The sequence below is a fragment of the Stenella coeruleoalba genome, assembly GCF_951394435.1.
Source record: "Stenella coeruleoalba genome assembly, chromosome: 13".
Lineage (NCBI taxonomy): Eukaryota > Metazoa > Chordata > Mammalia > Artiodactyla > Delphinidae > Stenella > Stenella coeruleoalba.
Genome location: NC_137159.1, coordinates 9914582 through 9941520, shown reverse-complemented (window position 1 = coordinate 9941520; position 26939 = coordinate 9914582). Strand labels below are relative to the sequence as shown.

The following is a 26939-nucleotide window of genomic DNA, read 5'->3' as shown; positions in this document are numbered from 1 at the left end:
CTGGAATCACTGCAAAGACAAATGGTTTCTCCAAATCATTTTATTAGAATGTGTTACTCAAAAGGAACTGCAAAGAACATGCCTAAAAATGGTGTACACAGTTTATGCTTGACACCTGCAGACACTAGATCCGAAGTTTGGATGGCAAGGGAGCCGGAGGGGAAAGTAGTAGGGTGGGCTGGGACCACGGCGGCACTGGCTGGCCAGACCTCACACAGACAGACCGGGCCTCCAAGACTGAGGTCCCATGACAGCGTACATGTACCAAACTCAGGTTCAACTCTTCTCTCTGTGCAAGAGCAAAGGCCTCTGGACTCAGTCTGAGTCACTGTCTGTCTCAGCTTCTTTCACATCCACGCTGAATTTGTACTCCTGGTCACATCCCATGTAAGCGTCGCTCATGAAGTACAGAGTGTAGTTGTGGGCACCAGTGGCCGGGGCCACAAAGTCGAGCTTCACCTGGAGAGAGCAGGCAAAACTCAGGGCCAGCTCAGACACAGGAAGAGCTCTCAGCCTGCCCCATCTCACAGCACACGGGGGCCACGGACACACTCACCTTGGCCTTCTGCTGCAGGGTCAGCCTCTTGATGGAAATGAGGCTGTTCGACTTGGCATCTCCGATCACTACCCACCAGCCCTCTTCACGTTTCTGTAGTGCCCAAAAGCCAACAAAGTCAGCACATAAAATTTGATGATCATGACACCAAGAGAAAAGTTACAAAAGTAAGAAACCAGAAACCAGAAAGAAAGCTTTCTAAAACTTCTTCCCAAACTACAATTGGATATACCTAAGATTTTAAACTGCCTGAGGTGTCTCACATGAATCTTTAAGTAGGCAGATGAACTCATTTGTTGGTTCTGCCTCATTTCCTTGTCCCAAAGTACCTTCTCCCATTTAGTACCTGACACTAAATCCAAGATTCCACTATTAGACATCTAGTCTTTGGGGCCTCGCAGCTTTGAGTTCCCCAGAGACCCTTTTAAATAAAAGGCATATATGCCGGAGGAGAAAAACACATTAACATGGAGGTGAGCCTGCCAGCAGAGAGGATCCAAAGTAGGCCTTGTATCTACCAGGAATCCCCCTCTGCTGGCCGCTCCACTGTCAGAAAACCCAAGCATTCCACTTTAAAGCACTCTTTCCTCAGAGCCTATTAAACGAATAGTTCGTAAACTTAAAACATTACAGTGTATCTGGTTTCTCCTTTCAGCCTTCAATTATTCTCCCATATAAGGGATCAGATTTCCTTTTTGGTGGTAAAGAACCAAGCACTGGAAGCAGAGTAAGTAGCTGTGAGAAACGAGAGCGAAGAAACACCAACTAGAAAAGCCCAACTGTCCTGGAGACCTTGGTTTTTTTTTTGGCCAAGTGACACGTGGGATCTTAGTTCCCCAACCAGGGATCAAACCCGTGCCCGCCCCCTGCATTGGTAGCAGAGAGTCTTAACCACTGGACCGCCAGGGAAGTCCCCCTGGAGCCATTTAGAGTTAAGGATAAATGCTGCTTCACAGCCACGGACCTCAACAACTGCGCGACTGGGGCGTTCAATAACGACCAGTCACCTAAATTGCCTTAAAGCAAAACACCACCAAAAACTCCCACAGAAAACACCCATGGCCCCAAGACTAATCCTCAGGCTTGTGGCTTCATTATTACTCTAAATTTCCTCCCTCAGTGACTATGCACCCTTATAGCCCAGCCTCTAGCCAGTCAGTAGGGCCTCAAGTGGACCCCTGGGAAGCCACGCCCAGGACGCACCTGTGGGAAGAGAGGCGCAATCACGGGGCCTGTGACTTCCTCCTCTCGCTCCAGCTGCACCAGCACCACAACCGGCCCGCCACTGTAGGGAGAAACGCAGGTTGCACGTCACAGCTGTGCCCAGCAAGGACCCGGGGTGGGGCACCTGGCCCTCTCTGGCTCACCTGCGGATGCTGTCCTTGTCCACCACCTCGTAGGACAGCTCGATGTTGGGGTAGCGGTTACAGAAGCGGGCCACGTCTGCGATCTGGCTATCGGACAGCTGAAGCAATGCGTTGCGCTCTTCATCCTCCATCTCCATGATGTCAAAAACACTCTCCACCCCCTGCAGTGGGTGTCAGAGGTCAGGGAAGAAGAGAGAATGCACACTAGCAGCAGAGGAAAGTGGCTCCAAAGAGCGGCTACTTTTACTTCCTAAGCCATCAGATCATCTAAAGAAGACACGGCTTCAGAAAGAACATGGCCCACAACCGTCAGGCTCTCTAGCAGCTCCACGGCTAACACCTCCAGAGAGGCCAGAATGAGAAGGCTCCCCTCCACAACCGCCCCCAGTGCAAGACGCTCGGCTCCCAGCCTCAGCCACCCGGGTCCAGGCCCGGCTCACCTTGTCTGTGCAACGTTTGATGTGCTCTGAGGTGAAGTGTGGCAGCTGTTTCAGGTATGAGTCCTTGGACCACATAGCTTGGGTGACCATCTGGGCCAGCTCCATGGCTGCCAGAGCTGGGCTGAGCCACCCGTTGCTGGAGAGGACATCCACACAGGCCTGGATGAGCCGGATGGCCTGAACAGGGACAGGAGAGCAAGAGCAGGCAGGGTTGGAACTGCTGCTTCACAGGCCACACGGGCTTCCCCCCGCCCCCCTCGATACCTTGCTAAGGATCTCCTCTGTATCCGACTGCAGCTCAGCACTCAGCTGCATGCGGGACAGGTGAGCCTGCAGAAGCAGGTTGGTCTTGACGTGCGGGTCATTGAACTTAGGGTTATTCAACTTGTGGGGGACCTTCTGGGCCAACTGGAAAGTGGAAGAAAAAGAGCCGATGATGAAGAGGTGACCCTACCTGAGACCTATTCTCAGGCAGCACCTATCCCAGTCTCACAACCCTTCAAGACTCAGAGGGGTGGCTGGGTGCCTGGGGGGTGGGGTGGGGCTGAGACGTGTGGAGGTGCGTGAGGGACGTCGGGGCAGGAGGGGTCGGTGTCTTCCTGTGGTGACCGGGCATCGCGTGCTCTGGGCACACGGGCCAAGTTTCAGCTCCGAGGAAGTTCTCCTGAAGCTGAGGTGCCCTCACCTGCCGCAGGAGGTTGTCTTCATGGTGCCGGATGGGAATGTTCTCATACTCGGCCGCATTCGAGATGATCTCAATAAGCCCTCGCACCTTGGTCTTGGCATTCAGGGACATGCTGAAGAGCTCTGAGAGAGGTAGGGAAGGAGATTTGAGAGCAGTCAAAGCAGGCAGAAAAGGAGCAGAGAGGAGAGAGTTAACTCCTGGGCTACCCCAGCTCCACCCTGTGATGCGTGCCTCCGAAAAACACCGGATGGGGCACTGGAAGCATCATCATCTCTCATCCACCATGGGCTGCAGACCCTGCCTGAGATCCCTCTAGCTCAGGCTCTGCACAGACCCAGCCCCTGCTGGCCCTCACCAATGGTGGTGTAGTTGATGTAATAGTAGGCAGCGATCATGCCCAGGTTCAGAGGCGCCACGTCCATCTCGTCCTCAATGCTGATGCACTTGGACTGCTCCAGGTCACTCAGGGTTTGTTCCACGAGCTCCGACAAGTGGTCAGACAGGTGACGATGGGAGATGCCTGTGAAGGTGACAGCCAAGTGGGGAGTCACAGGGAGATGGCGAGCAAGGGCTGTGAAAACCGCAAAAGGATAAGGTTATGTTCCAAAGCCACTGACCCTGCAGGTTGTAATAATTGGGGTTCTGTGTCATGCGGCGGTACAGAAAGGTCCAGGTGAGGTAGTCCACGGCGTCCTGCTTGTTCTCAATGGTCTTGGTGACAATCTCAGCATTGAAGTGGTCATGCATACAGTGGTCCAGGTGAGACTCTACTGGCAAAGGCTCATATAAGAACTTTTTGAAGAAATCCTATGGGAAAGAAGATAATAGAGAGTCAATGACAATATGGTCACAGAGATAGATCAAGGGGAAAAAAAAGCCAAGGGAAAACGCGGCCCCTATGTGACAGACAGACACAGCTAATCAAAATAGAAGAAACCAGTTGCACAGACAAGGTGAGCTGGGTCTGGACCTGGAGAGTTGGGTGTGTATGCCTGTTCCCACTGGCATCACTGGTTATTTCTACAGCAGAGACAGGGGGTACCCCAAGTCCCACATGCTGAGCAAAGCATGAGGGAAGATGGAACCAGCCAGAGCGAGAAGACGTCAACACACAGAGTCAACAGCAGTAGCAAAAACCAAAGGCTACAAAATTCTACGCAGCCAAGAGGCTTGTTACAAAAGCAACATGGAAGATAAAAGAGGCAGAAGTTGACAGACAGAATGTAAAAAAATAAGTAAACACATCTATCGAAAGAGAAACTAAAGAATCTGTTCTGAGGCCCAGGATCAAAAGACAGTGCAAGAGGCCCAGGCTGACCTTTTTGGAGCCCTGGCACATGATGACGCAGCGCCCCTCGTCATCCTGCAAAGGGCGGTTGGCGTGTCCCACCATCTGCAGCACGTCGTAGATGGGGTAATCCACGTACCTAGAGACAGGAAGGGAGAGGAGGCAAAGCCACAGCAACAGACACTCAGGAAGCTGACTCCCTAAATGTCAAAGAATAAAGGGCAAACACGGGGAGACGTGGGCCAATCACAGCAAAACTCTGTTTACGAGTTCCCACGCTCAGGCACTAGTTTCACGTATCATCTATACATCACTTTAGTTTTCAAGTGTAAGAGTCATTACTTTGTTGCTCAGTGTCCTTGAACCAAAGCTATTAACCCATCTGATGCCAACAGCCAAATAACTCCCCATTAAAGGATCTAATATGTAAGGCAGGCTTCGAAACTTTACAGCTATATAGTTCATAAGTAATGAAGTCACCCGACTCAAATCCAAATCTAGAAGCAAGTTCAGACATTAAAAATAAGTCCATATAAATAAAACCCTGGCTGGGGTGGAATCTCGGCTAGCTGTTTATTTCCCTAACATCTTTTCTTCACAATAGTGAACTTCTGGATTTGCAGGTATTACGTTCATCTTAGGAAGGAAGGTCCCGCTAACACAGAGCAAGTGCACGGCTGTACTCACGCGTGGATCTTGCCGTTGTAGTACTGGGTATCCATGATGATCACCAGGTGGGCGGCCACATTCATGCCCCAGCAGAGACTCCGAGAAGCCACCACCACCTGGATAGCCCCTGAGCAGCAGAAGGGAGGAGACTAAGCACAGGGCTCCCTGGCTGAGGCAGGACGTGCTGCCTCCTGGGCAGGTAGTGGCTTATCTTGTGCTACATTTCAGAACTCAGAGCAAAGGTTTAATGACTAAGGGGCTAACTCGGTACTACAGGAGGTGGCTCTATGTCACTGTTGCTCTGCTGGGGGGGCTACCCTGGAGGAAACGAGGTAATCCTGGAACAGAATCCCAAGCCCAGGGAAAGCTAGGCTCACACTCCTGCCTGACAGATGGGCCTTGCTGGCTGGAAAGTGCTAAGGCTGACTCAGCCACGGGCTGGCTCAGTACATGGTAGCAAAATCGAGCTCTGAAGGTGCCACAAACCAGACAGATTCAGGGGTCAAAGGGTGACAGTAATGATTCTGGCAGGAGCATCTCCACTGCAGCTCCACTAAGCACTGTCAAAATAATACTCTGCGTGAAATGCCTGACGTCAACAAGGGACAGAGGCACACAGCCACCCAAGGGAAACAGGGGCCCAAACACTTTGCTGAGCCTGGAATCCGTAGAAAACCAGGTCTAGTGGCCAAATGTCCTGGTCTGAAAAACCAGGTTCTGAAAGAGCACAACCTTATGTGCCTGCCTGCTTTCTTATCTAGAAAGTAGGGGTAATATCTGTCCCACCTTCACCACAAGGGTACTGAAATCAAATGAGGTAACAGACAAAATAATCTGGTAAGTATCAATATTTTGAAAATGACCAATGTGCTGTAAAGAAATATCACCCACGCCCAGAAGTTCAACACACGCCCCCGTGACACCTCTGGATCTAGTCTCACTCTGCGCCTCAAGGCTTGCTCTCTACCTGAGCTGAAGAGCTGCTCCACCAGGCGCCGCTCCATGGGGCTGAGCCCCTCGTGCAGGTAGCCCACCCCGTTTAGCAGCGTCTCCTTGAGCGTGCTGTCACTCAGCTTCTCCAGGTAGGGGATCAGGTCCTTCTCCGTGCAGTGCAGGAACCTGGGCGGCATGAGCACTGACTCAGCCCGGAGCGCTTCCACCCCCCAGAGACCCCTCCAGCTGTGCGCCGCCCAGTCCCGAGCCAGGCGGGGGCCACCCCACCCTTGTGAACAGAACACCCGGCAGGAGGCCGGTCTCACTTGAGCCAACCCTCACCTCCCCACGGGCCCCCAGGAGCCAGGCCCTGCCCACCTCTGCCGCTGGATGTCAGCCGCACACGTGGTGAGGATGTCGATGGCGGTGAGGCGCGTCTGCTTGCGAGATGGAACGAAGACAATGACGGGCTTCTTGGGCGAGTGCTTGGTGATGGCGTGGTACACAGGCTTGGCCATGGACAGCAGGCGAGTCTGCGTGTGGCTAATGTTGAAGCCCTGGAGACCGAGGAGGAAGAAAGGAGGTTACAAACCCAGGGAGCCCAGGACGTCATGAGGCCACGTGGGAACGGGAAGAGCGGGTCCCACCTGGATGTGCAGCTCCAAGGGCACGGGGCGCACGTTCGGGTGGAAGTTGAAGGTGGAGGTGGCGCTGCACCCCAGCCAGTGGGCCACGTCCTTTGCGTTCGAGAGCGAGGAGCTGAGGGCCACGATGCGAATGGGCCTCTCGATCTGGGAGGAGATGTAGCGCATCCGGGAGCAGATCACCTCCAGCACGGGCTGAAAAGGGGTGGGAGTCACTGCAGGCCCGGCGCTCCATCCTCAGCCCTGAGCTACCTTCGTGTGGAGCCCAACAACCTCGAGATGATCTCCTAACTCTTCCTTGTGATTAGGGGCTCTCCCGTCTTTGGGTCCACCTCCTCCGCAGCCAATCTCCACTAAGCAATGGTACTCTCCAAGGAAACTACAGAAAAGTCTCAGATCATCCTTTCAGAATAAGGTGATGGGCAGAATCCTCTTGGGAGAAGCCCTAGTCTCTGGCCCTCACCTAAGGCCCAAGGCCAAGGCTACTCTGCTGGTCCCAGCCCCGCTCCTATGCTGCAAGGTCAAGCCATACCCCATTCTCGCCCCCGATAAGGTGGACCTCATCCACCACGAAGAGGTTGATGTTCTGGACATTCTTGCGCTGCTTCCACCGCCGGGAAAGGATGTCCCACTTCTCGGGGGTGCTGATGATGATGTTGCCTTTGCCCAGAAGCTTCAGGTCCGTGCTGGTCTCCCCCGTCAGGAGCACCACCTTCTTGTTGAGCCTATCCTGGAACTTCTCGTACCAGTCCATGTACACCTGGCAGGCGGGCAGCGGGAGGGCAGAAAAACATCAGGCCACGTCAGGCTTCAGTTCATGAATTATGAGAAAAACATGGGAAGCCAAACACAGAGGCCTGTCGCCCTGGAGATCTCAAGCTAAATACTTCATAATCACACACCAACCTATAAGTGACCGGAGAGCTTCCCTTTAGTATACGACTGCGGAAATGGCCACCAGCAGGCAAACAGTCTTGCCCCAGTTGGCTCTGCAAATTTCAGGGCTCAGAAAACCTTGATGTGGACTCAGAGATGAAAACGGTTTCTGGGAAAATTCACACGTGACACACCTGCTCTGCCAGAGCCTCCATGGGGGTGATGTAGACACAGCGCCCCTCCGAGTTCTGCAGCAGCATCCGCAGGATGGCGAACTCCGCACAGATGGTCTTCCCGCTGCCCGTGGGGGCCCCCACAAACACGTTGTCATCGCTGTTGTACACGGTGTTAAACACTGAGAAGCGACAGAAAGGCAGCGTGAACACGGAGAGACTCGGACGCACAGGAAACTCAGCCAGTCAGCCCAGAATGGCAACCATGAGAGGTGATGGCACACGGCCCCCAGCTGCAGTTGGGCCTGCGACATCTCTCCCCTTCATCTGCTCCTTCCCACACAAGAGGAGGAGAGGGGACCAAGATCAAGAGTTCAGGGCCCCTGGAGATTTGCGGGAGGACAACAGAAGCAAAGGAGGTCAGGGCTCCCTCCTTGCTTCTCAGGGACAGGATGCCGAACCAAGGGGAACTGCCTCCCCTCCTCTGCCCCTCCAACCCTCTCCTCTGTTTCCTGGAAAGAGTCAAGCACACAGAGAAGGTAAAAAGCCTAATACGTAAGCCCTGGCATCCAGACTGGGTTAAAATCAAGTTCTACTATTTATTAGCTGGTTCAATTGGGGTGCCTCTCCCTGCCTCGGTTTCCTCATCTGTAGAACATATCTCAAACAGGATTGTGGAAAGAATGAAAGAGAAAACACTTGGGGTGCACCCAGCCCAGAGTACTTAGAACATGGGGCGTGCTCTGCGAACACAGCTGTCATTTACAGCAATGAAGGCAGAGGAGGCCTCGGTCAACGCTGCACACTCTGGTTCAATACTGGAGCCTCCTGAGCCTGAGAAATGACAGTGCACCGTGATAGTAAGACGTGCTCTACCAACCCTCCTCAGGGAGACGTGCAAAGAAGCGAAGTAAATCTGATAGTAACCAAGGGCTTCTGAGAACGGAAAACGTCCTGGCTGCTCCAACAGTTGGCACTGATGAGCTCCCACTCCTGCCAAGCACCTGAGGGCCCTCCTCCCCCTCCTCCTGCAGAACCTACCTGTCTCCCGGGGACCTTAAAAGGCCTCCAAAGGAACCGCCCGCCTGGAAATGGAAACACCTACCCTGGGTCTGGATGGGGTTGAAGAAAGGAAATTTATCTTGGTAAAGGCTCTCAAAGGCACTGTTTCTCAGGGCAGACACGGGCAAGGGCTGCAGGTCCAGAAGCTCGGTTGGGGGTGGGTACTTCTCTGGTAGGATCAGGTGCCGGAAAGAGACAGGCAGTTGGGTCTCACAAGCTGCCAGAAAAGAAACGGGAAGGGCAGTCAGCACACTGGGAACCCCAAGGCAGCATACACAGCACTCTCCCCAACCAAGTCTGGCCCAGTACAAGGGGCAAGACACTCATCTAACTGCCCCGGGAGGACCTGGCCCAGGGGACCCTGCAGAGGAGATGCACTCACAGAGCCAGCGGTCAGACACCACACGGATGAAGTACTGAGGGGGCAGCGGTTCAAAGACAGGCACGAAGAACGTAATGAGGTGCTCGTCCTGCGCATACTTGGCCTTGAGTAGGAAGTACTCGTGGTGCAGGATCACCTCGCTGTCCACATCCTCCACCAGAATCCAGAACGCCTCTGAGGAACCATGGACCTGCCCACAGGGGCATAAGTGACAGGAGCATGAGCTGGCGGTAACTCAGCCCTCCAATCCCGTTCTCCTCAAGACCCCTCTGAAACCAGGCCCCTGCGCCTCACACAGCCTGACCTTTTCATCCCACTGGAAGTCGGGTGTGATGGTCAGCTCCACCTTCAGCGTGGAGCGCGTGATAGGCTGCAGATGCACCGACAACTCCAGCTTGGGGAACAGGTGGACGTATTTGTGGATGGTCTTCCCCATCTTGGGCATGCGGATAAGCTCCCCTACGAGGACACAAGAGAGCACGGGGCTGCAGCCCAGCCTGCCTGCAAACGCAGCCCTGAGGGCCACCAAGGGGAACAGGCGGATTCCACTCCAGAAGGGCAGGCTCTTCCCTCCACTCTCAGTGGGCCCAGAAGATTCAAAGCCCCGAGACCAAGAGCAAGCCTACTGCTAGTGGGACAAGACAAGCGAGCGCAGGATGTCAGGGCACGAGGCCTAGGAACTGGAAAGCAGGCAGGCTTAGGGAGACATCTGAGCTGTGCGGATGAGCAGGATGGCTTCCCACGCACCTATCTCATTGTGATTCAGGTCATACAGACGCTCAAAAGGGAAGTTTTTCTTCTCGATCTTCTTCACTACTTCCTCAGGGAGTTTCCGGAACTGGCGCAGAGGACACATGGACTGCCACCTGTCCAGGAAGGAAACAGAGCTATCAGTCCCTTGTGCGGAGCCTGGAACCAACTGCCCTCCTCACGGCTTCCAACGGATGAGCTGTGACCCACAGAACACGAATGCTGAAGACAGACATCTCCAACTATGCCACCGTCCCCGACTCCTCAGCTGCACCCCAAAGGGCCTGCCCCCTTCTCAACTTTCACCCGGCTGCATATTTCACACATCAGGGCGAGACCTGATGCGCTCTAAGGCTTTCCCACCACACCCTCGGCCCGGGGACCCCCACCCTGTGACCAGCTTCCAGCTCACTGGGCCTTACATGCGTTTGTCAATCATCTTGCAGAGGTTCAGGGTCTTGTCTGTAAGCTGCGCCCAGCCTCGGTTCAGGACAATTTCAAAGATGGCACGCATCAACCGGCCAGCCGACTGGGGAAAGATGAAGCATTCCCCCTGTCAAGTCCACACTGTCCCCAGACCTAATAATGCAGCCACCCGACACAGGGTTTAATTACCTCAAGCTCTGACACGACCAGCTACACCAACTCAAAACCCAAGTCCCTCTGTCATGACCCACCCCCACCCCCAGCAGACGCTGGCTGACGCAGGACAGTCAGAGAAGTGCAGCTAGAGCTCCGCGCCCAGCATTGTAACCTTCCACTCACTGCCTGGTCTTACAAGGCTTTTGACTCATTTAGCATTTAGAGACCTAGCAAGAGTAAGGGTGTTAGTGACTTGCCCTGAGAAAAAGATAAAGAGTAGTTATTAAAGCCTTTTGCCATTTCTGGGTGTATTTAGGAGCCCAGCAGCCGTAATGGGAAGTCCCTCTCCACAGGGAAGCAGACACCGTGTCTTGCGATCTCCACATGGAGCCTCCCCAGCATCTCTGTAAAGGCCTCACCTTCCCACGTGCTCAAGATCAGTAAAACAGAGCGGCCGTACCACACGCGCACCAGCCAACAAGCCACCTGGGGCACAACTCAGCATTCCTTCTCCCTCACTAGTGTCAGGCCTACTTTTTACCAGACACACACAGAACACGGGATGGGAACTTATCAGGGGTGGCACAACCCTGCCCTCACCTGGGTAACATATACCATGTCGGCCATCAACGCAAAGCCCTCCAATTTCAGTTGCGAGATGAAAGCTTGGAGAAGCACATTGATCTGGAAAAAAGCAAAATCAGCCAGAAGGAGGCCGATCACTGATTGAACCATCCGAAAAAGTGAATACATTTCTCCTCTGGGCAACCATGCCAGGTAAGACCTTCTAGAGCTCTTGATTTGCAGACATTAAATAATTGTTACTCCATGTAAAAAAGAACATGTGAGAAGGATGCAGAAACTCGGAGAACTGAGCAGATTACCAAGAACAAACCCAAACTCAAGGGTCATCTTTTATTTTTATTTATTTTATCTTTTTATTTTTTAAATTCTTTTCTAAGGTTCATCTTTTAGAAGATCAGGAAAACCACCTGACCCTTACCCCAAGCAGAGAGGAGCTGGGCTCACCTTCGCACTGGGTTCCTCAATGCTCTCCTTTACAGGGATGGGCACCCTCTCCAGCAACTTCTGCAGCTCCAGCTTCTCCTCCTGCCACAAGAAGGAAACAAGTCAAGAAAAAGCCAGGAGGCCAAGGAGAGAACCAACCAGTGACGTGGCAGTGGGTACCAACTTCCAGTTCCAACACGCTGAGTGGACTCACTTCTCTCACAGTGATGTTCTTGAACTCTGAGGACAAGGAGAAGACTCTGAAAAGCTCAATCTCACTCAGGGTGGGCTTTAGCAGCTGGTTGTAGGTCTGTACCGTATCATTGGTGATGTAGTAGTGGCTGGCTATACGACCGAGTTCTGTCACCTACAAAGAAGGAAGACTCAATCCAAAGCTGATCATTAACAAGCGGCACCCTCTCACTGTGGACAAGAGGTGCCCACTGAGTGAACACACAGCAATACAAGTGCCTGGCCCAAGCACAGGAAGGATGGCCCAATAAACTGACCTATAGTGTGACTTGATGCCCACACAGACAAGAGAGCTAGATCAGCTGCCACAGCTCAAGATACGGAAAGGAAGCACCGTCAGGTTTTACACTATTTTAGAAGTTCCTAGGTTCAAAGGGCACAGTCCAATGCCACTTGTTTTTCTGCTGTTCCAAGCAGTGGGCAATTAGGCAGTACTTGAATCAAGACAGTGATCTGAAAAATTGTCTCCTGGGGCTACAACTTCTGCAGGGACCTCTGTCCCTCAGCCCACTCACCTGGAAGTTGCCCGTCTTCTTGTCGTACTTGACCAGATTGTTCTTATCCAGCATCAAGGCAGCAGTATGAACCAGATCCAGTCGGCGCTGGTCCAGCAGGGGATCTCCCTTGAGGTCATCATGAGAGATACCATAGAGGGTTGGGGATCGGAGCATTCGGATATACAGGTAGGCGTAGCCCAGCCAGTTCACTGCATCCTATAAGAAACAGATCATGGACCTTAGCATGCAGAGCTGATGTCCAAGTGAAAAGCTCCCACAGAGCACTTAGATGTTAATTCCCAACTATGACGATACGTATTATACTGTCTTGTGAACGTTTATAATATTTCATTATTAAGAAAACAGAGTCCTTTCTAAGATTTTGGCAACAAGGGAAATTGTCAGCCAGAGACCCAAGAAGGCTGAGAGCCTGCTTACACTGAGAGACGTGGGGCCCAGGGCTGGAGGACCCCGGTGCTGAGGCCCACAGCACAATGACCGAGACCACCTCACTCCTGGCACCCTGGCCTCTCTGGAGAAGATAAGAGGCGCCAAGGACAGAGCCCTCCCCTACCTTTGCGTTCTGGACGTTCCCCAGCACGATTTCCGCGTTGAGCATGTCAGGCAGCTTTGATACCATCTGGCTCTCAATAGGAAGCTGCTGATTGAGGAGGGACAGGTAGTACTGCAGCTCCCCATGAGAAGTGATGAGTATGCCTTCGCCCTTGGTGTCATACTGAGGTCTTCCTGCTCGTCCCAGCATCTATAGGTCAGAGAGAGCCACCAAGACGGCTATGGCCACAGAGCTCCTGGGTTTGATTCCAGGCTTCTACATTATGGAACCTCGCCTTCCATCTGCCATCTTTTGGACCTCCTGTGTATAAAACACAGCATGCTTTTCCCCACTGAGAATAAACTCAAAAGCTCCATACCTGCAGGATGTCCAGTGCCCCCAGCTCTGTCCAGCGCCCCTTCTCTGGACTGTACACCTGGGTGCCTTTGATGATGACGGTATGCGCGGGGAGATTCACACCCCAAGCCAGGGTTGCCGTGGAAACTAAAACCTACAGAGGCAAGGCAAGGTAATAAGGAAAACGGACGTTACCACCATGGATTACTATCCTCAACTTCTCCAGGCAACTGGCCTCAGAGCTTCTAGCAGCATCAAGGTGGGTCCCATACTTTCCAACGTAACACCAGAATAAAGAGGAAAGGAGTCCTTGGGTTCCTCATCTCTTCGAGAATCAACATTTCAAGGTTCTAGAGACACTTAAGAGACAGATATGCAGACCTATATGAATCAACTTAGGGTTACTAAACAAGTCAAAGTATGGGCTCTCCTGAGACAGGGAATGAACAAGGTCCTGACCTATGTCTGACAATATCTGGAGTCACCAACATGCTTGCTCTGCTGGGCTTCTCAGGTGCTTTCCTGAACTCACTCATCTTCCCGCATGCAGGATGTGAAGAGATGGGAGAGGTGGTATGACACTACACTGACTGTACCTACCCAACCCTCCGACCTGGTTTACCTGAGCCTGAATCAACGAAGTACCAGGCACAAACATACGGCACAACCTCCGATGTTTCCCGTCTTCTCCGTCTGTTTTGCCCACCCTCACCTGAATGTGTTTATCAGCAAAAAGATCCTCTACGAGTGTCCGGTCAACTCTGGTCATGCCCGCGTGATGAATAGCAAAGCCATAGGGCAGGAGATCCTTCAGCTCCAGGTTCTGGGAAACAGAAGAGAACAGGTGATGAGGTGAGCCTTCCTGAAGCAACTCCCCCAGAGACGAAGCAAATCTCTTCAGCTGAGACTCTGCCCCTCACCTATCCACATATCCACAGCCAATCAAACCTCACCCTATGTGAAAGAGCACCACCTCACACTCCTGGAGGACCACTGGGACAACTCGGATTAAGCCAGTTACCATGTAGGAATGAGAGAGCTGGGCCTGTCTCGCCTCACCTTGCACTGCTCGGCTTCTGTCCGAAGGACTTCTGTGGAGGCCGAGCCCTCTCTCAGAAACAGACCCAGCGTGTCCTTCTCCAGGCACATGTCCCGGATGGCCCTGGCCGTCTTCCCAGTCTCCTTCCGGGAGTGGACAAACACCAGCACCTGAGTAGAAGCCACAGTTTTCCACAGTCAAGAGACACACTCTGACAGTCACCCCCACGCCCCTGAGGAACCAGCAGCAGAAGTAGAGGCTGCACCACGATCAGGCAAGAAACTGAGGTCTGGCTCAGAAGCCTAACAGTGCCCGCAAGACCCTAAGCGAACGAACCTACCAAGCACAGTGATGAGGGTCCTGTAACTGGGACACTAAACTAACTCTTAGCACCCCATCTTTTAACAGCAAGTTTAGATATAATATGAATGCACATTCAGGAATCTCAATTAATTTGTGTTCAGGTACCTGATGAGATTCTCAGCTGCTAAAATGTTATATAAAATAACGGGCACTGGCCTTTATAAATGGACTTAGGAAGTAAGTCTCAATATGAGACAGGCACTATTTTGTAGGAAATAAAGTCCTCCAAGTATTTAGTGCCAAGAAAAGATTTGTGTCTTCATGTAAATTCTTATGTTTTTTTAATCAGGCAAAATATTCAATGTTCCATTAAAAAATGAGATCATACTTACTAGTAAAATGCCCTTTCACTAGTTTTTAATTTTTATCTTTATTTTTGCTATGTTTTTAGTATAAGTCACCCAAATCTTTTATGGAAGAACCCTTGATAATGTAGATAGACAAATTAATTATTTGTGCCTGGTGATTTCCTTTTTGAGTTTTTAAATTACAAATTCAATTTCTTTAATGGTTACAGGACAATTCAGATTATCTATTTCATCAAGGCTGTTTTGGTAGTTGGTTGTTTTTGAGAAATAGGCCCATTTCCTTTAGGCTGTCAAATCCATGTGTAAAGTTGTTCACAGTATTCCTTTACTACCCTTTCAAATGTAACAGATTCTGTAGTAATACCCCATTTCGTTTCTGGTACTGGTGATTTGTTTTGTGTCTTCTCTCTTTATCTTAGTCAGTCTTGCTTGGCTATCAGTAAGTCAAAAATTCAAAAGAACAGAGTTCAAGAATAATGAGAAACCATGACAGACCTGATTTTTTCCAGCATGTTCCATGATTTTCTCATAGACAATTTCGTTCATGATCTGGAAACGCTTGATAGCTTTTTTCTCCGTAATGCCCACGTAAGTCTGTTCTAGAGGCACTGGGCGGAAGCTAGAAGTTCAACAGTTCGACAAATTAGGCTTCTGAGACAAAAGTACTGAGGAAATAAACAGTCCTTTTCGCTGCCAGGGAGCAATATTCCTCTTTTTGGATTCGTATCACATCAAAACCCAAAGGCCATTCTAAAACCCAATCTAATAGAGCTCCTTGGAAAAGAAGGACAGCAGGAAGGTCACCCTGGTTAAACTTCTCCCAGTCTTTTCTTATACCTGTTGTCGAAGTAGAAGAGGCCCTTGGCAGGGTCCACACGCAGAAAGGTGGCCACATCTTCATAGTTGGGGAGGGTGGCACTAAGACCGATGAGTCGGACATCCTCTTGGGTCATCTCAATGTTCCGGATGGTCCTGGCCACCAACGCTTCTAAGACAGGACCTCTGTCATCGTGGAGAAGATGGATCTCATCCTAAGGAATGGGAGGGCAGCAAATTACCTGTAGGACTAGAGAAATGTGGCCCCCTTTCCTGAAGAGTATTCCCATTTTGTAGGTATACACCTAATATGCCAAATAAAGAAGACAAGAAAAAGGATCCCAAGGCCAGGGAAACCCAAAGGATGAGATGATATTCACCATGAAATACCCCAGGAAATAACATGCTCCAACCACGGGCTGCTTTGCTACAGTTCAGTGAAACAATGCTTTACGGTAAGAAAATCTGATACTTCGGGTAAATGATTCATAACTCCACTCAAAGGAAAATTCCTTTACTAAAGATAAAGCTTCTGATCAGACCATATTTATATCAAATAAGGTTTTACCTCTGGGCAGTTATCTTTACCAAGAACGAATTGTATCAAATGAAGACTCTGAATCATCAAATGAAGGATCCACATAGCCTAAGACAGTGCTTCTCAAATTGCAGCAGGCATACAAGGCAGGAGGGGATCTTATTAAAATGCAGATTGTATTTCGGCAAGTGGGAGTGGGGACAGGGACTCTGCATTTCTTTCCTTTTTAAAAAAAATATTTATTTTGGCTGTGCTGGGTCTTAGTTGTGGCACGCAGGATCTTTCTTGCAGCACGTGGGAATCTTTAGTTGCAGCATGCTGACTTCTTAGTTGCAGCATGCGGACTCTTGGTTGAGGCATGGATGTGGGATCTAGTTCTCTGACCAAGGATCAAACCCAGACCCACTGCATTGGGAGCACGGAGTCTTATCCACTGTGCCACCAGGGAAGTCCCAGGACTCTGAATTTCTAACAAGACTTTGAGTAGCAGACTCTAAGCAGGGGCTAGCAAATTTTTTCTTGAAGGCCAGAGAGTCAGTATTTTAGGCTCGTGGGCCATACAGTTTCTGTTACAAATACTCAATTCTGTCACTGCAGCACAAAAGTAACTGTGAACAATATGCAAATGGGTATGGCTGTGTTCCAATAAAACAAAAATCAGTAGCCACAGATTGCCAACCCTGCTCTAGAATGCTGCAAATCAACATGCAAGGTCTCCTTTCTGCTTCCCCAGACAACCAAAAGAAACCGCACTCAGACTGTCATTCCTCCCTGGGGGCTTCTGTGTATACAGGACACAATATCCTGACTCCTTACTCATTCTCTCTGAGAATGGATTCTTTATAAAGCCCTTTAATGTTCTGGGAGGACATAAGTATCAATAGTCTTTTCAATTGTCTGTTTACATTTATTTCAAAATATTTGACATAAAAAAAGTATAAATGATATGGCAAAGAGCATGCACCTACTGGGAAGTGTTTCAATTCGGTGCAGATTCTCATTTAGCAGTAAGAGCAATGCGGACAACAGCTGCCATTACGAAGGCCAGTAACTGGAGGAAAGGCACTGAAGAAAAGTTTAGCATTAAAACCCAGCAACCCCTCCTCAACCAGGCCTGGGCTCTGTGTTCCCACAAGGACCCCCTACTCACCAGGATGATGAGTCGCACGAGCTGGGTGTAGGTCCGCTCCCCACCCTTGCGGGTAATGATGTCCCACTTCTCAGGGGTGCAGACGATGATCTGAGTGGCGCTGATCTCCTCCTTGCACAGCTGGTGGTCTCCAGTCAGTTCTGCAACAGTGATGCCGTACGTGGCCAGGCGCTGGGTGTAGGAAAGGCACATCAGGCAAAAATGCTTGGAGGGGGCCTGGACTCCACACTCTCTGTCTGTGAAGTCTGAGTGTGGGGTACTGGAGGTAGGTATCAACCCTTCAGGGAAATATCAAGTGTATGAGGTTGAGCATATGAACATTTATTTATAAAACAAATCCAAGTTTACACGCAGGGTAAGGAAGCAGAAAAATGCTCGCTGGGAGCTCTGCACACAATAGGGGGAAATGGAAGCTTGCAGACAAAAGACCTGCAATAACACTAGATCTATTATCAACCACCCATGTAAGTGTTTCATAAATACTCCAATAATGCAAATGATACCAACTGCAGAAAATTGCTAAGGAGAAGATTAAAAAGATGGTAAACCCTTGTAAAAGCCCAAAAGAGATCCAGGACTTTCTCCTTTCACAAACACTCTGTACTTGGGTCAAGTTCCACCTTCGAAGGAGAAAAAAACACCACACAAGGCATTCCAGAAATGCCCTAATGTAAGAAGCAGAGAAGCACCAGGCCTGTCCCCCAATATCTTCTGGAGGAAGGTTCTATCCCCTTACCTTTCCAAAACTGCCCACCATCTCCTGCACCAAAGACCGCATGGGGGCGATGTAGATGATCTTGAAGTCATCCACGTTGATAGTGCCATCCATGTTAATGTGCTTCCCTATCTCTCGGAGCATAGACATCAGGGCCACGTTGGTCTTACCAGCACCCTATGAGAGGTCAAGGACAAGAAGACCTGTGTACCTCATTATGCTCACTACCCCAATTTCTAAGGGCTTATCACCAAAACAGAGCATGTCCTGCGGATTTTACCCTACCATTTAACATCTCCTCCACCAAAGAATAAAGAATTAGGGGGTAAGGATGGAGATGAACTATATTGCCACCTAAAACATACACCGCATTCCACGAGAAAAAAGCAGGCAGGGCAGTGCTTACGGTAGGAGCGCAGAGCAGCAGATTCTCATCCGTCTCCAGAGCAGCACGGTAGAGCTTACTCTGGATCCGATTCAGTGTTTTGAAGCCCTCAAATCCAGCCTGGGCATACTTGGGCAGTTTCTCCACTGGAAGAAGTTGCTAGAAAAAAATGCCACACACATCACATTAGCAGCACCCTTGAGCAGACCGTGGTTTTGCGAGACTGCACTTCCCGGCAACATCCCTGCATAACGCTCCACTAATGGCCAGACCAGAGAGATCAGTATTGTCCCCAGGGCTCAAAATCAAAACGGGAAAACTCTGCAGCAGCGTCCACTTCTGGAATAAACTATCTGTGAGACAAGGCCACACTGTGGTCAATGGGTGGAAATCCGAACTGGAAGGGAGGCGAAGTGAGCAGAAAACTTAGAAAAGCAATTCACTCACTTCTTCAGAGCCGAAGGGCTTGGGCTTCAGAGCAGGCACATGCACCTCTTCATAGCCCTTGCGCTGGCGACGGAAGGATCCGTCAGGAAGCTGACAGCGTTTGTTGGCCATGAAGTGGCTCCCCTGGGTAAAAACTAGGTCCTCCAAGTCCAGAACCTGTCGCGGAGCCAGTGCCTGGGAGTATGAAAAACAAGAATATAAAGTGAGCAAGCTGAGCAAAGGAGTTTCCATCCCTCACAGCCTTCGAAATGGCCTTGGTACCTACCTCTCCACCCTGGTCCAGATCCATGGTTTCCAGATCTGTGTCCATCCGGGACTGACGCACTCGCTCTCTCCGGGACCTCTCCTCCTGTGATGCGGAAAGACAGAAAGAATAGCAACGATTCATCACCATCCCAGCTTCTTGTCCTTTCCAGTCCCTTGGCTGAGCTTGACTCACAGGTGCTGACTAGTAAGTCCTGAAACAGAAAGGTGGCCCTTTACGTTCAGACAGTTGAGGACCACCAGAATGATGAAATCAAACCACTTTCAAGGGACAATACATGGTCCTGGGATTTCAAAAGTCGACGTTCAACAATGCAGCATCAAGGGCTATCCTTAAGGGACAGAGTGTGGGTTCTGTGTTCAGCAAACATGCACTGTATTCCTGTACTACCAGCAGACACCATGACTTATTGTGTGAACAAGCAGCAAAGGGCCCAGGTGCTGGTGACGACAGCAGCAGGTCAGCAGTCTCTCGACCACACCAGCGTGAAGGTGTTGATTCCACACTGTACCAATGACCAAACTCAAAGAATCTGGAGAAATAATTCACTTCTTCAACTTCCTGCTTTAACAGGAATTTATCTTTTTGCTGCAATCTTCTAACTAGTGTCTCTTTTCCAAAGCAAACACTCTAGCTCAGGAGTCAGACAGACAAACCAACCCAGCCCTTACCCGGATCAGATCCTCCTTCTCCGTTTCGTGGAGCTGGTAGAGGAACTTGGACAGCTCTGGGTCAGCTTCCATCTTTCCCATGATCCTTTCCTTTTCAGCTTCACTCTGTGCACTGGCCAGCAAGGTACAGTATAAAACTGTCAACAGCAAAAGGAAGAAAGGGAAGGTGAGATACAAAATCAACCTTCAACCCTGGGGTAGAAAGAAAAATACGTGAAACAAGTGGTGAGGCTATGAAAGCAACACAACCTCTACCGCACACCTACCTACGACACAAAAGCGTTCTCCATACATACTCACTCATCATCCTGTGCTGCCGCAACACCTTAATAAAATCAAAAGTGTTGAAACCAAGGAGCAGAACCAGCTGGTTCTCACATTCCCGGTCATCACTGGCCGTCTGCAGGGAGAAGATAACACCACGATTAAGGACACAGCCATCTGCTTCCTACACTGTCCCATCTGCTAAGACACACGGAACACAAAAACATTATCCCGGCTGTACCTTCAAAATCTCCAAGACTTCATCTGCCTTCTTCTGCGACACAATGGCATCATCGTAGAAGCGACTGAGCTGCCGCTGGAGCCAAAAGGCATCAATATCCCGAGGGTGCAAATCCTTCTTCTTGGAACTCATCAGTTCCCCTGAGGCCACAAGCTACAAAGTAACCAGGCACTGAGCTCACTGTGTCTCCATCTGCCCCACGTGCTTTCTTATCATCCAGCAACAAAGCTCTGCAGGCCACCCACCCACAGCCTACCCTCTTCTGAGGACTTTCCGGTGGGGGCGGGGGGGTGGTGGTGGGGTGGGGGGATAACGACTCTGCTATACTGAGTTCATGAGCACACCAAACCCACCAAGACTTCATCAACACATGCCTTTGAGAAAGAGGGTGACTGACTGAAACCTTAAGAAAAATCAAGACACGAAATGTTTATCACAGCTCACCCTATGAAAAGGTAGCTTAATAAATAATACATGACAGGACCTAGGTATGGGAAAGAAGTGCTACACCCAGAAATAACCTGCCCTGCAGGGGCGGGCAAGAGCAAGCTGTACTCACATTAGCCGAGAGGGTGCAGCGCACCACTGCCTCGTCCCCTTCCATGTCGTCATCCGATGCCTCTTCTCGAACCTCCCCGTACACATCTTCATCACCTTCCTGTGGAAACAGCCCCAACCCCAACTCGTGACCTGGAGCTGATCCTGGCATCACCACAGAACCTCTCCCTCAAGTCACTTAAAATAAGATCCATGGTTAGAGCAAAAGCTTCTGCGGTGGAACCAACAACTTACTGGAACCAGGGTCAGCCTCATTCCAGAGTACATTTACCAGAAGGACCAATACAGAAGCACACTTGGGAAAGCACACAGTGACCAGAAATGTAGAGGCCACACTTCACTTGCTCACTACTGTCTTTACGCACATACCTGCCTACAGGTGTACTATGTACTGAGCACAGGGTCATGTTAAAAGCAGGTCCTTAATAATAAGCATTTGTTCAATGAATGAATGCTATGAGCAAAGCATTCGTTTAGTTTGTTGCTACTTAAAATTAAGAAATTCTACTAACTCTACTGGAGGAAGGGGCTCAGCAGTCATCTACTTCAATCATATCGTTTGAAAGCTGGAGACACTGAAGCAAAACGACCTGTCCGATACAGGACCAAAATTCAGCCCTCTAGGCTCCCAGTTTGTTGCTCTCTCCTGACTCTCCTTTGCTACCCCTTCTTCCTGTCCTAGTTTATGATATCCCAAAGCTGGCGTTCTACCTTTCAGGAAGCCAAACACACCCAATGAGAACTCGAATGCAGCTCTGCACATTTTTTCAAGTGCCCCACTTGTTCCTATTAGTTATATTCAAGAAATTCTAATTAGATGGTAAACCTCAGTGGCTGCTGCAACTGTTACTGAAACAACCACGTGCAAAATATGCCCATGCTCTGCGGCAAATGTGCATTTTTTTTTTGAAATTGGCAGTAGGACACAGTACTGGAAAGAGGAAAATTATCACAGTATGGTTAAAATGCAGTAAAACGGGACAACACATTCCCGAAATGAAGTATACACTATACTTACCTTTTTTTCTTTCTTTTTCCTGACCCACTTGGTTTATGTTCAATTATTGTATTAATTTACATTTATAACTTCAAATTTGCTTTATAAAGCCAAAAAATAACCATAACAATTTTTCAGCGAAATAATATTTATGCCCAAGTTTGACACCAATACAACACATAAAACTTATCTGGCTTAAGTTAGGGCACTTCTTTACATCAGAAGTGGTCCCCTCACCTTAACAACTAAAAAAAAAAAAAAAAAGACGAGACTGGGTCTGTTTGCTTATCACTTACCTCCTCATCAGACTCAAACTGTACATTCACACCATACGTCTCATCAATGTTGTCATCTGAAACAGTGAGGGATTAGAAAAAGAGGACAGGGAACAGTTAGTAAAATGAGGCACTAGGGAGTTAATTTCCTCCCTAACTGCCTGACTTGCCTCTCCTCAAGACAGACCTAAGGTCTAAGGACTAACAGACAAATGATCAACATAAGAGAGCCTGGGGCTTCCCTGGTGGTGCAGTGGTTAAGAATCCGCCTGCCAATGCAGGGGACATGGGTTTGATCCCTGGTCCAGGAAGATCCCACATGCAACAGAGCAACTAAGCCCATGTGCCATAGCTACTGAGCCTGATCTCTGGAGCTCACGAGCCACAACTACTGAGCCCACGTGCCACAACTAACGAAGCCCACGCGCCTAGAGCCCGTGCTCCGCAACAAGAGAAGCCATTGCAATGAGAAACACGCGCACCGCAATGAAGAGTAGCCCCCGCTCGATGCAACCAGAGAAAGCCCACGCACGGCAACGATCATCCAACGTAGCCAAAAATAAATAAAATAAATTTACAAAAAAAAAAAAAAAGAGAGCCTTCTGTGCTGCCACCAGCAAGGCCTGCTCCAATCTGCCGGCCGTAGAAACGGCCCTGCTCTGCCTGTCCACCCTCCACCCAGGCCCTCTCCAAGTTTTCTCCCATGTTCTATACAATAAAAGGGTCTCAGAATAAGAAATGGCTCCCGGAATCAAGGGATTCTGGCATCCATCAATCATAACCCCTCCAAAAACACCAAATAGGTTATGGAAACTTTTTTTTTTTTTTTTTGCGGTACGCGGGCCTCTCACTGTTGTGGCCTCTCCCGTTGCGGAGCACAGGCTCTGGAAACGCAGGCTCAGCGGCCATGGCTCACGGGCCCAGCCGCTCCGCGGCATGTGGGATCTTCCCGGACCGGGGCACGAACCTGTGTCCCCCGCATCGGCAGGCGGACTCTCAACCACTGAGCCACCAGGGAAGCCCTGGAAACCTTTTAAAGCATCTTTCAGATACTTTAATGGCTGAGGCTAGAAGATCACATTAGGGGTCAACGAGCACCCAGTTCATATGGTCAGGACACAAACAGCTCACTTACCCATATTCTGGATTTCCTTGTCTCCACCATAGTCTGTGATCTTTTTACCCAGGTTCACTAACACATGGTATCTTGTATCATCTGTCTGACCCAACAGCAGATCAATCTCCTTTCTCCTTTCCTTGTCCCGAAGCTTTTCATTCTTTAAAACAGCTAGAACTTCATCAGCTGCCCCACAAAGGATATCACGTGGCTGGCAAAAAAAAAAAAAAAGAAAAATTTAGAACAACGAGACAAAGACAGAACATCACTGACCAGCTTTACGTGACAATAGGATGTGAAGAGCTGTATCTCTTTAAAACCTGCATACCAGGTTCCCACCATTTTCACTAATGTTAATTTAAAAATGCCACATCGGGCTTCCCTGGGGGCGCAGTGGTTGAGAGTCCGCCTGCCGATGCAGGGGACGCGGGTTCGTGCCCCGGTCTGGGAGGGTCCCACATGCCGCGGAGCGCCTGGGCCCCTGAGCCACGGCCGCTGGGCCAGCGTGTCCAGGGCCTGTGCTCCGCAGCGGGAGAGGCCGCAGCGGTGAGAGGCCCGCGTACCGCAAGGAAAAGAAAAAAAAAACTGCCACGAAAGGTCACACAATTGAAGGAAGACTCATCTGTTTCAAAAAATCAGGTAAGTGGTCTTAGGAAGACAGACACGGCTTCCACAGCAGTGTGCCACATTTCTCCCGACGGGAGAGGTGCTCTGCAGTCCTGCCCTAGCCTGCCTAACTTGTGGTGATTCTTTACCCTCACCTCCTCTAGCAGCCACCTCACCAGCGTCTCTCAGAGACTCACAGAGGTCCTTAATCTAATTACATGTATAATGCTAAGAGCACAGATTCTGGATATAAACTACCCAGGCTTACATCCTGGGTCTGCCAAACACTACTCTGTGACTTAGGAAGATTACTTAAGTATCCTTTGCCTCACACCTCTCTTCTGTAGAATGGAAAGTAAGTATTAATAGCACCTAGTCATAGAGCTAACATGAGAACTGAAAGAGAGAAGACGTGTAAAATGCTATCCCATATAAAGTAAGTGCTCTATAAGTATGAGCCACTTCTGCGTATCGGTATGGCCCACACAGGAAAATACACAGACAAGGTTCCTCTGGTGCCTCCCAGGTGTGACTTCCTCCCTCTCCAAAAACATGGCTTCACCCTCTGGCTGCCTCACCTGGTCCCCAAGTGCAGCCTGGATGAAGCTGAGCAGCACTTCGTAGGTCTCCCGGGTCTCTTTAGTTTTGGGCTTGTAGATGATGCCCACCATCTCATCAATGCCCTCCGAGAGCAGAGTATAACCCTTCATCTTGTTGATGTCATGCCGGTCCTCATCACGCTTTCTTCGCCTAATGGACAGAGTATGATGTTGAACGGGCAGAACCTTCCCTCTCAAAGGCAAGACTAAAAGAAGCCCACCCCACCCTCCTCCCCTCAGCTCCATGACACACAGGTAATATAAAACCACAAATCTGTACCTCAGCAAGTGATTCCCATTTGGCCTTAGTCACTTGCACGAGTATTTCTTTATGGGAACACAGTAACAAAAAGGGAATACTCTGTCATTCTCTCACTAGATGCACTAGATGTTACAATGAGACATCCTCCACGTTCATTTAAAACAGACAACCCTTTCTACTTTGTATGACAATATATGATTGGATTTTGACTAGCTTTTTATCCCTCAGACATATTTTCTTTTTCTAGCCAGAAAACCGAAGCGCCAAAGGAATCTACTGCCATCAATTCCTGGAAAAGAAGTCACACTCCGCAAAGTGGAGGACCCATGATACGTAACTCATTTCAAATACAACTGCTTTAATCAAAACCGGGCCTACGAATTTTTGAGACTTCATCATGAGAGAAGAGGAAGACACAGACGATGAGGGTCGAAAGATAACAGTGCGATAAAGTTCAATGATTTTTTTTAAGTTTGGAAATATATCACCCCGCAAAAGTAAAAAAACAACAAAAAAGCAAAACAAAACACCTGCCTTTCATGCTTGAATGGTAGTTTATAACAACAAAACTGGAAGTGGGCAACAGTAGACAAAAGAAGTAGGGGTGGTAAGTTAGTAATAAAAGAGAAGAGTGAGAAGAGTTACTGAGACAAGAGTTTAACAGGACTTCCCGGGTGGCACAGTGGTTAAGAATCCGCCTGCCAATGCAGGGGACACGGGTTCGAGCCCTGGTCCGGGAAGATTCCACATGCTGCAGAGTAGCTAAGCCCGTGTGCCACAACTACTGAGCCTGCGCTCTCCTGCGAGCCACAACTACTGAGTCCACGTGCCACAACTACTGAGCTTGCGCTCTAGAGCCTGTGAGCCACAACTACTGAGCCCGCACGCTTAGAGCCCGTGCTCCGCAACAAGAGAAGCCACCGCAATGAGAAGCCCATGCACCGCAACAAAGAGTAGCCCCCGTGCGCAGCAATGAAGATCCAACGCAGCCAAAAAAAAAAAAAAAAAGGGGTTAACAGATACAAACTACTATATGTAAAATAGATAAAAAAAAGAGTTTACCAAGAATTTTCAAAATACCATGAAGAAAATTAAGATCTCTCTATGGATGAGAAACACATGCTGAAAAAAGATCTAAAAGTTGTTTTCCACTTCAGATACACTTGTTTAGGCCAAAGAACCTTTCGATTCTTATGTTCTGCTTTTATCTTTACTGAATTGTTTTAATGTCACTGACATCTCACTTGCACCAAGCAATTCAGCAAAAAAAACACTGCTCAAATGCCAAGGGAAAATGGACTTAGGGTCTGAAGAAAAATCATTTTCCCCCTGCTACTCACTTGGCTCTTCTTTCCTCTTGCATCTGTGGTTTCGTCCGTTGAGCCTTATCTCCCATCCGGGTGCCCTCGAGCTTCCCAACCAGGGACAGAACCTCTCCTGTGGGTTCATCCCGGCGGGTTCGGTCAATGAGAGAGCGGTCAGCTTGGAGGACAAGATTCGAGTTCTGAAAAGATCACAGTGTTATCTAAACTCTGACACGAGCAGGACCAATGCCGGTACCAAAGGGATACCAGCTGATGACAAAGGAAGTTATCTTCTTTGGGGCAAAGAAGTGACAAAAATCACTAGTCGGAATAAAAAGATGTTTTCCTTAAGAAGCGCATCATATAACTGCGCATGAGCGAAGGGCAATCATATCGTTAGAACAATCCTTGCTCCTAACACTGCTCATAACTCCGCCCAGGGAACACTGTCGGGCACGTTGGAGATGACATACGAAAGGGGTCGGGAACAGCGCCGAGGGGACAGGGAACAAACACTCCTAGCAGAGCTCTTAGCCCATCCCGCTCGCCCCAGTCACCAGTGGGGTTATTCATATCGTCGTGTACCCCCTCCTTCGCCTGAACCTGATTTCCCCTCTGCTTTCGCGGTTCTCCCGTAGGCCTTCAGAGTAAAACTCCCTTCCTCAGCCTCCCGCTCCCCACCGGCCTCCTCAGCCCAGAGCCCTCCGCCGAGCCCACACGCACCGCCTTGTACTCGTACTGCAGGCTACGAGCGGTCACATCCGCCATGGCGGCGGACGCTGGGGGGGTCTCAGAGCTCCGCTCCCCCCACCACACGCTACAGACAGCCGCCGATCTCCTCTACCGCCGCGCCTGACGCAGGAAAGACGCACAGGAAGGAGAATGAGACTGGCTCGCTTCCGCTTCCGGGTCGTGCGCCGGGAAGTGCTGGTGAGGCATATCTCC

The 26939-nt window shown here is 49.9% G+C and overlaps 1 protein-coding gene across 1 annotated transcript; it reads right to left on the bottom strand.

The window, feature by feature from the left end:
* Positions 1–24: 24 nt before the first annotated feature.
* SNRNP200 (small nuclear ribonucleoprotein U5 subunit 200) lies at positions 25–26896 on the bottom strand. Its single transcript, XM_079940425.1, has 45 exons — positions 26718–26896; positions 26031–26194; positions 24408–24579; positions 23242–23434; positions 22128–22183; positions 20836–20934; positions 20277–20429; positions 20072–20171; positions 19772–19908; positions 19101–19184; positions 18836–19009; positions 18410–18547; positions 18025–18180; positions 17289–17459; positions 15622–15815; positions 15280–15403; positions 14134–14283; positions 13787–13897; positions 13097–13228; positions 12739–12927; positions 12183–12380; positions 11630–11782; positions 11437–11517; positions 11008–11091; positions 10248–10354; positions 9823–9941; positions 9380–9534; positions 9076–9265; positions 8737–8910; positions 7653–7813; positions 7115–7342; positions 6586–6777; positions 6317–6495; positions 5973–6124; positions 5024–5132; positions 4367–4475; positions 3666–3855; positions 3404–3568; positions 3049–3170; positions 2628–2771; positions 2364–2540; positions 1924–2084; positions 1760–1841; positions 557–649; positions 25–459 (listed from the first exon to the last, which is right to left on the bottom strand). The coding sequence occupies exons 1-45, from the start codon at positions 26760–26762 to the stop codon at positions 316–318; spliced, it is 6411 nt and encodes a 2136-aa protein (XP_079796551.1). The 5' UTR covers positions 26763–26896; the 3' UTR covers positions 25–315.
* Between the last annotated feature and the right edge of the window lie 43 nt (positions 26897–26939).